General features: G+C 47.3%; 1 protein-coding gene across 4 annotated transcripts in view; it reads right to left on the bottom strand.

Annotated features, from left to right (window-relative positions):
• The window catches only part of DZIP1 (DAZ interacting zinc finger protein 1), a 36,326-nt gene extending 29,578 nt beyond the window's left edge, over window positions 1-6,748 (bottom strand). For 3 of the 4 annotated variants that reach the window (XR_003990127.1, XM_030476878.1, XM_030476880.1), the window contains exons 1-4: window positions 6,526-6,748; window positions 4,199-4,282; window positions 3,612-4,115; window positions 287-371 (exon numbers count right to left, since the gene is read on the bottom strand). Coding sequence is in view for 3 of the 4 variants with exons in the window: in XM_030476878.1 (XP_030332738.1) it covers window positions 287-371; window positions 3,612-4,115; window positions 4,199-4,201 (592 nt within the window). In the remaining variant the exon portion in view is untranslated. Of the gene's footprint in view, window positions 1-286; window positions 372-3,611; window positions 4,116-4,198; window positions 4,283-6,456 lie in introns of all 4 variants that reach the window. The other variant, XM_030476879.1, reaches the window with a different exon arrangement.
• Between the last annotated feature and the right edge of the window lie 5,588 nt (window positions 6,749-12,336).

The raw sequence follows: 12,336 nt of genomic DNA, 5'->3' as shown, positions 1-12,336 counted from the left end.
CTGCTACTGACTAAAGTATTCAGTGGGAATGTTAGTTTGAAAAGGTACTGTAAATATGGCATACAATTTTTTGTTAATTATTTTCTATAGACTGAAACATATGTCACCAAATATATTTTGTCAGTCAGTGTTACTTGCATTCACACAAATTGGTATCTGCCACCTAAAAATGGAACCCAAAATCATTCTTCCCAGTTACACAAAATCATGGACTGCACATCCTCACTATATTTACACTTTCATAAACTATTTATCTTAATTGTGTTGATAATATTAAAGTACATACCAATTTGAGATTCTTCTGGATGACGTCTTTGCATGTGACTTTGTAAAAATGAATAGTTCATAAAAGCCTTTTCACAAAGCTGACACTACAAAAGAAAAGATGAAACCATGTTAGTTATTGTTAGCAACATCTGTCTGGCCAACCAAGTTCAAATTCAGATATACACCACAGATAAGAGATGAGTATATAAGGAAAAAGTAAGACAACACTATTCAGCAAAATAAACACTGACTCCAGCCAACCAGCAGCCCAGGTATTCTTAAGATTCTTGTATCACAGCAAAGGAGAGCACCACACGGCTGTAAAAAAAACCCCAAAAAGATGGGTTTGACTATACATAAGTGAGTTTTCAGAAGTTCAGACGCTTCAAGATAAGGTAACAGTACATCATTTTGCAAGAAAAAGTACATATATCAGTATGCTAACTAGCACCCTTCTGAAGCATAAAGCTGTTTTCAATTACTGTTCCTAAAATTTACTTACTATTTTTTAATTTCAAGTCATATTTTAAGTCAAATTTGGATCCTACTTAATTTTTTGGGGTTTTTTTTTTTTTTGTTCACCTTCAAAGTCCATCTCAGTAATGTTCAGAATATTTAAAACACATGGGCAGTACAAGGACAGAAGCTACACCTACAGATTTTGCATTGCAACATACTGGTAAGACCATGAATCAGAGCCCCGAATCACTTTAGACAGGGTTGCTTCTTACTTCTTTCTCATACTCTTTTCTTTCAAATAAATATATTTTAATAAACCACAAATACTCAGCTGAGGCCTTTTTCCTTATCAGTGTGATATGACTGTGACTGACTTAACAGATTCAACATCTTGTCACCATAATCAAATTCCCAGATTTCATCTAATATTTACACTACTGCTACTGATAGTCAGGTATCCTATTAAATACCTCTTTCAGCAAACTCTAAAGCCATGAATTATTAAGACAAATTTTGTTGAACAAATGCAAAAAAAAGTGCTAACCTAAAACCAAAGTAAAGAGAGAGAGTACGGCAGCAAAGCATTACTGCCAACCAAGAGGGATCTTACAGTGGAACAGATTGTACATGATTTATGAAATGAAATTGGCTGTGAAATAATGTTATCCATTCAAGCACAAACTTCATGGCAGTTTGACTTGCTGGTAGTGAAAGCAAGCTCTTACTGCAGGAGACAGGTTTAACACAGGGAATATTCAGGTTTTGAACTATGTAACATTATTCTTGCAACTACTTTTCACTGTGTTAGACACAATGTGCACTTTATGCCTACACTGTGCATGAGAATGTAAGATTTCCAAATAAAGTACCAAAAAAGTGAAAAACTACTATTTAAAATTAAATGTGTATTACTCAGATGAAGGCATGGCCAATGAGTCATAAATTGAGGACTTACAGGTACCAGTACCACTTTATAATTTTCATGGTTAAACTTACATTGGTGGTGGGTTAAAGTCATTAAATCTGAATTCCAAAGCATGGTTACATTAAACATAAAATGCATCTTCACTAAAAAAGGCAAGTAACTATTTACAGACTTCTTTGCAAAACAGACAAGACTTTGAGGGGATGGAATCTGAAGTACCCCCTCAGGAACACCAGTAAAACCCCTATTACCTGGCACTGCAAACCAGCCAAGATCATGGCATGGATAAGTAGCACACAATTATTGTTTATAACACAATTATTGTTTACTGATCACACTGCTGCCCTGCACTTACAAACACTAGAAAGAGTTTCATTTATCTTTGGCACACACACTCAGAACCCTAGAAACACTGGAGGAACTGCAAGAATTGTTCAACACCACTTCCTGGACTTAACTTTTCCCTCATGAACCTAAACAGCTTCTGGAGACAAGAATTTCCTAACAGAAAAGAAAAAAGGGGGAGGTCAGATGTTTACTTTATATGAAATGAAATTAAAAAAGGGAAATAGCTTCTCCATGTCTGCTTTATTGTAATGCCACTGAACAGAAGCTTAGTGTTGAGCCAAGTTCACTACCATGTTCTTCAGCTTCCACTGAGACAGCTGTACTCTAGAAATATTTCAGGAAAACTTGGAAATACTTAGCTGGCAATCACGGTATCAGAATTATTTCAGTTTACACATAAAATGATGCATGCAATCACTCTTCTTGTGCAACGCAGGGCACACAAACTGCTCTGTTTGGCTTTTTAGAATTACACCAGCTTGTCCTTAAGACTTCAATGCATTTAGATAAAGTTTCCATGAAGTCTACCATATGTATAACTCTAGTCTTGGGGCATATGGTATTTTTTCCCTTACAGAAACACTTGACCCAACTTAGCTGATGTCTTGAAATAATAAACTTTGCCAGCCTGCTGAAACTGGTATCATACTGCGGGATAAGACTGGATGTACTACAAGGAAACTTGCATTGGTTCTGTACTGCAACTATTCCATCGATTAAGGAGAATTTCAATAATCAGGACTATTAGTATCCGAAGAATTAATAAAACAAAAACAACAAAAAACCAACTATAACTTTAAACTCATAGACACAAAGATCTAGCCTAAAATCACATCAGGTCTGTGTCCAGTGTACTCTCCAAACTTCAGACTGCATTTCAAGCTGCAATCTGCATTCCTGCAACCTGTCGAAAAATGCTGAAGCTAAAAAATATTTAAACCAAACTATGAAACCCAGACCACAAAAACCCCTCCCAAAAAAACCCAGAGTGCTGTAACACAGGGAGACAGAACAGCCATGTACTAAGGCTCTTAAGAAAACCCTTAAGGAACAGATTGTTGTGGAGTTAGGGATGAGCTACCTCACTGGGGCTCTTTACCATACATAATGCCTGAGTCACTTCTGAGTCACACACACAAGCAGAAACTTTGTGCCTGGAGAATGTTACTGAAGGAAAGTGGTAACTTGCAGACAGGTAGGTTACTGCCTAGCACCAGTTCTGATATACTTGCCCTGTGAGTTTTCTGACTGTAGTTGATACACAAGGAAAGACGGCAACAGAAAGTAGCAACACATTTATCACAGGTTTTGTATGTATGTGTATTTCACACTTCAGATGCATCAAAAGCAAATCCCAGAATAAAGAGCACTTGTTAGTAAAAGGAGAGTTTGTTAAAGATGATGCAGCACTCTCCCAAATGTCTGTGATACCAACCGAAAAGATGGGAAGCAAAGCACCTGCAAGCAATGCACTCCCTTTTTGTAAGGTCACCAGTCCCTACAGCTCCAGCCTTTCACCCAGCAAGTGAATGCACTCAGGCAGAGCAGAGCTGCTCTGCCACCCATCCCGGGCAAGCTGTGCGTTATGGGCCACCAGGACCTCTCCTCTCACCTGGTGGTAGCTGGCTCGGGCCTCCAGCATCATCTGCTGGGTGCTGATCATCTTCTTCCTCCGCCGGCACTCCTCCTTGAGCGCCTTGATCTCCTGCGAGCGCTGGGTCACCTCCTTGCCCAGCTGGTCGCGCTGGGCCAGGGCGGCGCGCAGGGCCTCCTCGAGGCTGCCGAGCTGGGCGCTGAGGTACTCCTGGGAGTGCAGCAGGTACTCGGTGCAGAGCTGGGCCAGGCGCAGCAGCTTCAGCAGCAGCGGGTCGGCGGGGCCCTGGCAGTGCGGGCAGCGCTCCCGCTCGGCGCTGCAGAAGGTGACGTGCTCCAGGTGCTCCTGCAGGGCCGCCACGTCCCCCTCCCACGACACCCGGCACACGTCCACGGCGCTCAGCCGCCGCCAGTCCGGGCCCTCATGGCGCTCGCGGAACTGGAAGGCGGGAAACGGCGCCGACCCCGCGCCGGCCCCGGCTCCCCCCGCAGCCGGCGGGTAGTAGGCGCGCTCGGTGAAGGGCTGCGGGAGAGAGACACGGCTCAGCCCGGGCCGGCGCCCACCCCACCCCACCCCACCGGCCGCCTTCCCTCTCCGGCGCTCACCATGGCCGGGATCCGTCCTTCGGGCTCCGTCCTTCAGGCTCCGCTCGGCGCCGGCGTCCTCCGCGTTGCTATAGCAGCCTCGGCCTGCGCGGAGGAGAGGCGGGAGTGAGGCCCGGCCCCGCCGCCTCCCGCCCGCCCCGCCGCTCCCCGACACATGGCGCACACCACCCCCCCCGACACACCGCCCTCCGAGCGGGTCCTCGGCTCCGTGCTCGGCATAAATCCCGTCCACTTCCCCATCCCAGCATCGTCTTCCCGCAGTACCTCCACGTTCTCCTGGCAGCGTCCCGCCAACCAGCCCCCTCCCGCGGGCCCCTGCGCGGGCACCAGTGCATCTTTACTGTCTTCACGCATGACTCGCATCAACAAACATATTCTCTGCTACACGATGACATATACGGACCCTTATCACAGCTACACAGCGTATGTTTTCTCTCTCCATGTTCCCTTCACTTCTATGAAGTCTACACACGACACCCTACAGACACATTTCACTTCACTGCATGGATGCTCCCCACTCACCACCCTGTCCCTCCTCTGTGCTACTCCACAAACCTTCCTCACTCTACCACAACATTACACTCCTCTACTGGTGTGCTGTCCCAGGCCCTTCTCCAGCCTCACCTACTCATCTCCCAGATGTGGTGACACCTCCTCACCATCAGGATACACATGCCATTGCTCTGTACATCTTCATGTTGCTGCACCTCCTGTGCCCCTGTGTACAACTCTACACCTTCCCTCTCCAGGTGCTTTCAACACACCTCCTCACCCCAGCACAGATGGGAAGCAAAGCACGTGCAAGCAACGCACTCCCTTTTTGTCAGGTCACCGGTCCCTGCAGCTTCAGCCCTTCTCCCAGCAAGTGAATGCACCCTGGCAGAGCGGAGCTGCTCTGCCGCCCGTCCCTGGCAAGCTTGGTGCATCAGTCACCTCTCTAGCAAGCCTGTTCCAGTGTTTGACCGCCCCCTTCATAAAGAAATGCTTCCTAATGTCCAGCCTAAACCTCCCCTGGCACAGCTTTCAACCACTCCCACTTATGACATTTTCTGAGTTTAGAAAGATACTGGGCAGTGTTTGTAACACTGCAGTCTTCTCCAACCAGGATGCCACCTCATTTTGCACAAACAGGGCCTCAGCAGTTGTTACCTTCAAAGAAATCTATTTAACATTTTTGATGTATCTCAAATATAGATCTACCTGGTTTACCACCGAATTTTGCACTGCTCTAACTCCTGAATTAGGTACGAAAATATACCCTCAATCTCTTCTAGATTCTGCAGACACGCTTACATTTAGAGTGTCTAAATAGACTTTTATTTGTAAGCAGCTAGATTTGTAAAAAATGCTCAAATACTGACTCCTGTCCAAAGTGTTCACACCTCGAATTCCTTAAAAAACCTTGAAAACTTGTATTTGGATATTTTTCCTGGTCAAAGGAACTGTTCAGTTGTACATAATGAAACCTATCTCCCAAAGACCTTAGCCTACCACATGCTCTGTCTATTCGACATATGAGAAATTTCTTCACGTAGAAAGCATAGGAATTTTGTAAACTACCAATTTGTGTGTCAAGCAGAAGGAGCCTTAAAAAGCACACAGGCAACACGGGTCTGTAACTCACTGATGCATGGGTTTAATAAAAAACCCCACATTATTTGAAGCCAGCAAAGTTAAACCAAACCTGCGGATATGTTTATTCTCCTCGACCAATGTATTTAGTTAGGAATATCCGTACAGAGTTTCACGCTGCTCCAACTAAACCTGCTTTAACAGAATGCAACCTCGCAGTGGTGCATCGTGAAGCTGAGGCGCGGCACAAGCCGCCCGGGCATCTCAGTGGGGACAGAAAGTCCGTACGGGCTGAGATAGCCCTTTTGGATCAATTCTTCCCTTTCTTCCTGTCAGATTCACTCCATCCTTGGAGCTGAGCCCATGCAGAAGTTAGGGCCATCACCCGCCCGCGGGGGCCCATCGGTTAGGGGCAGGGTGGCCGCCGCCGGCGGAGGCCTGCTCCCCCGAACGCCCCTTCCCACCGGGAAAAGCGGTCTCCCACCGCGGCCGTGCCCGCAGGCCAGGCCCGGGCCCGGCAGCGGGGCGTTCGGCGCAGCGCGGCCGAGCAGGGCCGGGCCTGCGGGAGGCCCTCAGCCGGGCTCCATCTCCCAGCCAAAACCCGAGGCTCCGCTCCGGAGCGCGGCCTCCCTCCCCGCTCCCTCCCGCCTCCCCTGAGGAGAGGCCCCGCGCTTCCCTCCGCTCACCCTCCGGCGCCCCAGCGGCTGCCCGGCCCCGGGGGGATGGGGCGGGAAGGGGAGAGCCCCTCCGCTCACCTCGGGCTGCCGCGGAGGCGTGCTGCGGCTGCAGCCGACCCCCGCTCCGAACTCGGGCCGTTAACGGAGCGTGCCGCGGAGCGAGCCAGCTCCCGCCTCGCCTCCCTCGTCCCGTCCCGTCCCGTCCCCCGGGGCCGCGGAGGGTGGGTAAGCGGGGTCTGCGGCGGAGCGGCGCGGAGCGGCGCGGGCGCTGAGGGCTCCTCCACCCGTGTTTTGCTGAAGTGGGGAACAGGACACCGTGGTCAGGGCGAGGGTACGGCGGGAGCAGGCTTTCCCGGGGGAAACATGGTATCAGCGATCAACATACCTATCGTATCATGCAGGTAGAATCACCCCAACAGCTGCGGATTACATCAGATCCTCCTAATTTTATTTAATTTTATTTTTTTTCCCCCCTGTAACGTTTTGGAATGTGTTTTTCCAGAATAAACACCGTGCAGCCTGTGTGGCAAGGAAGAAAACTTAGAACAGTTTGTATTTAATATAAAATATGCTGGCAAATTGAGCGGAGGAGATGGCCATTGCACACTTACACCACCTAATCTCCACTGAGGAGTTCCATTTGGCCAGGGAGACACCATTTTTTTCCCAAAGTATATATGCAATAAGCTATGGAGAATTTTTGGCTCTCAACACGCACACTCAGACACCAAGACACCAGCTTTCCTTCCTGACCCATGAAATTCTGTTGTGATGGTGCTGATGTGAGCACAAACACTGCCTGAGTACATCAGCTTTAAGAAAATAAGTAATCATTTGGATGCTTCAGTTTTTAATGTCCTAAGGGTACCTCAGTGTGCTCCCATCACTAACAGGTATTCAATCCATGTGTAAAATGTGGACGTCAGTCCTCAGTACTGACTTTTGCTTCTGCTGATCTGCCTCTGCTGGGCTACTAAAGCAGGCATTGCCAGAGGAAGATGGGGATATTGAGGCTTTAGTGTGGTAAACCTTAACTAATACTAATAATGAAGAGAGGACTTTGAAAACTAGCAATGTGACAGTCACAGCCTCTATGGGTCAGGCCTAGAGGCAAATATACGGTAGGAGCTGATGAGCATATTATGTGAATGGTTAGAGTATTCACTTGGAAAGCAAGATGTGACCAAGAGGTTTTATTTCCCATGCCCTTCAAGTGTCCTAATGGGAACACCCTAGTCTGTTCAGCACACCTTCTAAGGATCTCTTGCTGAAGTTGTTTTTTACATCAAAGTAAATGCTAACTAGGTAAGAAAATGTTAGAGATTCTCATCAGTGGATGAGGGAAGGTGTGTATGAAGTGTGCAGAAACACTTGGATCTTGGTCACTTATTCTAGTATCTGTTTAATATAAAATACATAAGCAGCCCTTGGAACAAGAACCAAGTTTTCCATTCTGTGAGGGGAGGGCCATCACCCTGTCTGCTAGACGGTCTCATTCTTGCCCTCTTGCTTCCTTCCAGAGCTTGATTAATCTTTAATTACTTGCTGTAAGTCGTACAGCCTCACTTAGCAATAGCAGGTATTCTTTAACCCACATTACTGCCTGGTTCCTCCCTCCTCATATCTCATAGCTTGGTGACAAAAGTACTCTCCTAAAACATACATGGATTTACTAGGAGAGGACAAGAGCATTTTAGCTTTTCTCCATCAGCATGACTTGATGCAGGAGGTTTAGGACAGCCAGCAGGCCGGCTGGAGAGGACAGGTGATCACTGTTGGTACACAAACGAACACGGTGTGCAATCACCACAAATCCAGCAGGCACCTACATCTGCCAAGGTTTCAGCTGAAACACGGCCACACAGGCCACGTACCCTCTCAACTGCTGCCTTGAGAGACAGTAAACTTTCTCCACTGGCCACCTTCTGAAGTTCAGTAATCGTCACATTTAACATGTGGGAACATTAACATGTGGGAAGACGTGGAATATGCTCCTCTGAACTACTCCTAGGTGAACTAGCCTAAGGTATGCCCAGCTTGTGCACACCATGAAGCACTGAAAAAGACTCAGAGCAGCTCATTTCTTGAAGACAAGGTGCTGTGGGTGTTTTCAGACGGGGTGTATTTTTTTTCTTTAGTTGCCTAGGAGACAGTGAGATACTTCCTTCTGCAGTTAGCTACCGACCTTTTTTTACAGTAATAGATAACAGCTAAATGGGAATTTTAAGCACCTAAATTTGCACTGAGGCACTAAACACTTTTTAGAGTCCTGACTCAAAGCCTTTTCTTCCCTTGTATTGTTTTATTCCCAGCTGCTTCTACCAAATCACACTTCAAATCCTACACACTTACACTATTCTAGCCTGTACATCTCATGACTGTGCACTAACACATTATTTTCCATGTGCCACCCTACTGTAGGGAATGGTTTAAAATTGTCCAGGTTTATCAAATATGTTACGTCTACGTTACTACTTACATGCTCTACTTAATATGGAGGACTCTGGCAATTAACAGAGTCCTCCAGAAGTAGTTTCTGTGCGTGATAGTTTTATGAAACTATTATGAAACTATGATCTGTTGTTCTAGGAGGATTTTCCAGGTTCTGTTGACACAGTGCAATGATGAATATGGGGTGTTTTGGTAGAATTCAGGAAAAATGAGTAAGTAAGAACTGAGATTTCTAGGAAGTAGAAAGATTTTTATGGCAAGCTGGTGAGAAAAGCTAAGGAAGAGTTGAGATGAGGAAAGTGAGTTAAAGCGCAAGAAGTAAACCTAGGATATTGAATGCGGCAAGGTATTTGTGAGACTTTTGTAGAGGGTACCTGCAGCTGGAGAGCACAAAAAGGAGAGAGTATTCTGACTGTGGGGTGAAATCCAATGGCATCTTGGCCGTGGCTATTTGGGAAGTGTGCCGGGCAGCAGGAGCGTCAGGGCACAGGGTGGGCCAGCTGCTCCCCATGAGGTGTCAGGGCATGACCCTGCAGCCAGGGCCCATCCCACCTGCCAGCCAGGGGTCACTGGGGTAGCCCCAGCCCTGGAGAATTGGGTACCTCCCAGGGATAGGGATGTGCTGAGGCAAAGTGGGACCCATGGCTTGGCTATGAGGAGCTGGAGAGTGGCCCTTCTATGGTGTTGCTGGGGCAGGGGCTGATGGCCTGGGGGGCTGACATGGGGTCCTGGGCCCTGTGCAGGGGGGAAAGGCTGGGCAGGGACAGCCAGGCCTGGCGGTGCCCTTGGGGCACTAATGCAATGCATTAAGTGAAAAAAACATCTGCATATTTTGTGGCACGGAGGGGGAGGCCATACATATTCTACAAGATGTTTTCATTTGAGAGGGCAGTGGAAAAACTGTGTTGGGAACTGAGAAGTAGACATCTTTCTCCTACAGCACTCTCAGAGTCACACATACCAGTAATCATTAACTCTGGTGGAAAGTTGACCTGAGTAGCACTGTACAGGTATAATAATGAGTCTGGCCAGATTCTCAGTTTATTTAATCTTTTCCTTCCTGCCAACTCCCTCCATGGCACATTTTTTGATTTTCAAGCTAGCGGCTGGCGTGGTGCTTAGTTGCTGGCTGCAGTTAAATCACGATAAATGCCTATAATATTTCCATCTGTTCAATCTTTATATCATTTAGTTTACCGGAGGAAATAATTTATATATTTATCACAGGAAAACGAAGCATTTAAAAGAAAAGAAAGGTAGGATGAGCCACTCTCCTGTCTCATCTGTGCCACCTCCTTCATTCCAACACATGCCACCAGCTGTGATCAAGCAGCTTGAAGAGACACTGCCCCATGTAGCTTAACAAATTTCAAGTTCGGGTACTTCAGACCCTTCTCCAACTAAATCTTCTTCTTTTCTTCAAATAAAAGTTTCTTTTAAAGGTTTGTCTTCATGTAGCGAGTTGGATTTCACTAAGAAGGCCACACTTTTTATTTATCTTCCTTTCTCCCAAACACGGAGGGAATTCAACTTAACTCTAAAGAAATGTCTGCAAACACACCGATAGTGAGTTTCATCTACTTTACACATAGGTATTATTTTAACAGTATCCTGTCTGTCTTATTTGTGGTGAACACCTAAGTCATAGGCTGAGAATAGCATCGTGAGGCTTTTTCACTTCTTGCGTGAGTGTAACCTGAAATTGCTGTCTCATTTCTGATGTCTTTTTGCCTTCCCGTTAGCTTCTTTCCTAGTATGTGAACAACAGCGTAATTTCAGGTACCACAGTTTTAGCACAGAGATACTTTCTTGACCATTCGAATCCCTTTTTTGACCCGTCCTAATTTACATAAGGCCAAGAGTCTCGGGGCATGCACTATGTACCTCTGTGTGATGGGAGGAAAGACTGCAATTCCCCTTGACTCCCTGGCCATTCCTTTGCCAAACTGAGTTTGACCAGGAGCCTCTGTAGACACTCAGCAGAATAACTCAAGTGATCATAGAATCATAGAATAGTTAGGGTTGGAAAGGACGTTAAGATCATCTAGTTCCAGACCCCCTGCCATGGGCAGGGACACCTCACACTAAACCATGTCACCCAAGGCTCCATTCAACCTGGCCTTGAACACCGCCAGGGATGGAGCATCCACAACCTCCTTGGGCATCCCATTCCAGTGCCTCACCACCCTCACTGTAAAGAACTTCTTCCTTATATCTAATCTAAACTTTCCCTGTGTAAGTTTGAACCCATTACCCCTTGTCCTACCACTACAGTCCCTAAGGAAGAGTCCTTCCCCAGCGTCCTTATAGGCCCCCTTCAGATACTGGAAGGCTGCTATGAGGTCTCCACGCAGCCTCCTCTTCTCCAGGCTGAACAGCCCCAGCTCTCTCAGCCTGTCTTCATACGGGAGGTGCTCCAGCCCTCTTATCATCCTCGTGGCCTTCCTCTGGACTCGCTCCAACAGCTCCATGTCCTTTTTATGCTGAGGACACCAGAACTGTACGCAGTACTCCAAGTGAGGTCTCACGAGAGCAGAGTAGAGGGGCAGGATCACCTCCTTCGACCTGCTGGTCACGCTTCTTTTGATGCAGCCCAGGATACGGTTGGCTTTCTGGGCTGTGAGCGCACTGCCGGCTCATGCTCAGTTTCTCACCAATCAACATCCTCAAGTCCTTCTCCACAGGGCTGCTCTGAATCTCTTCTCCACCCAACCTGTAGCTGTGCCTGGGATTGCCCCGACCCAGGTGCAGGACCTTGCACTTGGCTTGGTTAAACTTCATAAGGTTGGCATCGGCCCACCTCTCAAGCGTGTCAAGGTCCCTCTGGATGGCATCCCTTCCCTCCAGCGTATCAACCGAACCACACAGCTTGGTGTCATTGGCAAACTTGCTGAGGGTGCACTCAATTCCACTGCCCATGTTGCCAAAAAAGATGTTGAACATGACCGGCCCCAACACCGACCCCTGAGGGACACCACTCGTCACTGGTCTCCAACTGGACATTGAGCCATTGACCACAAGTCTTTGTGTGCAGCCATCCAGCCAGTTCTTTATCCACCGGGTGGTCCATCTATCAAATTGATGTCTCTCCAGTTTAGAGACAAGGATGTCACGCGGGACAGTGTCGAATGCTTTGCACAAGTCCAGGTAGATGACGTCAACTGCTCTGCCCCTGTCCATCAGTTCCGTGGCCATCATAGAAGGCCACCAAATTGCTCAGTCATGATTTCCCCTTTGTGAAGCCATGTTGGCTGTCACCAACCACCTCATTGTTTTTCATGTGCCTTCGCATGCTTTCCAGGAGCATCTGCTGCAAGATTTTGCCAGGCACAGAGGTGAGACTGACTGGTCTGTAGTTCCCTGCGTCTTCCATTTTCCCCTTCTTGAAAATGGAGGTTATATTTCCCTTTTTCCAGTCATCGGCCAGCAGTCTTGGGC

Source organism: Strigops habroptila, chromosome 2 (genome assembly GCF_004027225.2).
Source record: "Strigops habroptila isolate Jane chromosome 2, bStrHab1.2.pri, whole genome shotgun sequence".
NCBI lineage: Eukaryota > Metazoa > Chordata > Aves > Psittaciformes > Psittacidae > Strigops > Strigops habroptila.
Note: the sequence above shows the minus strand (reverse complement) of the source record. Positions and strands in the feature narration are given on the sequence as shown.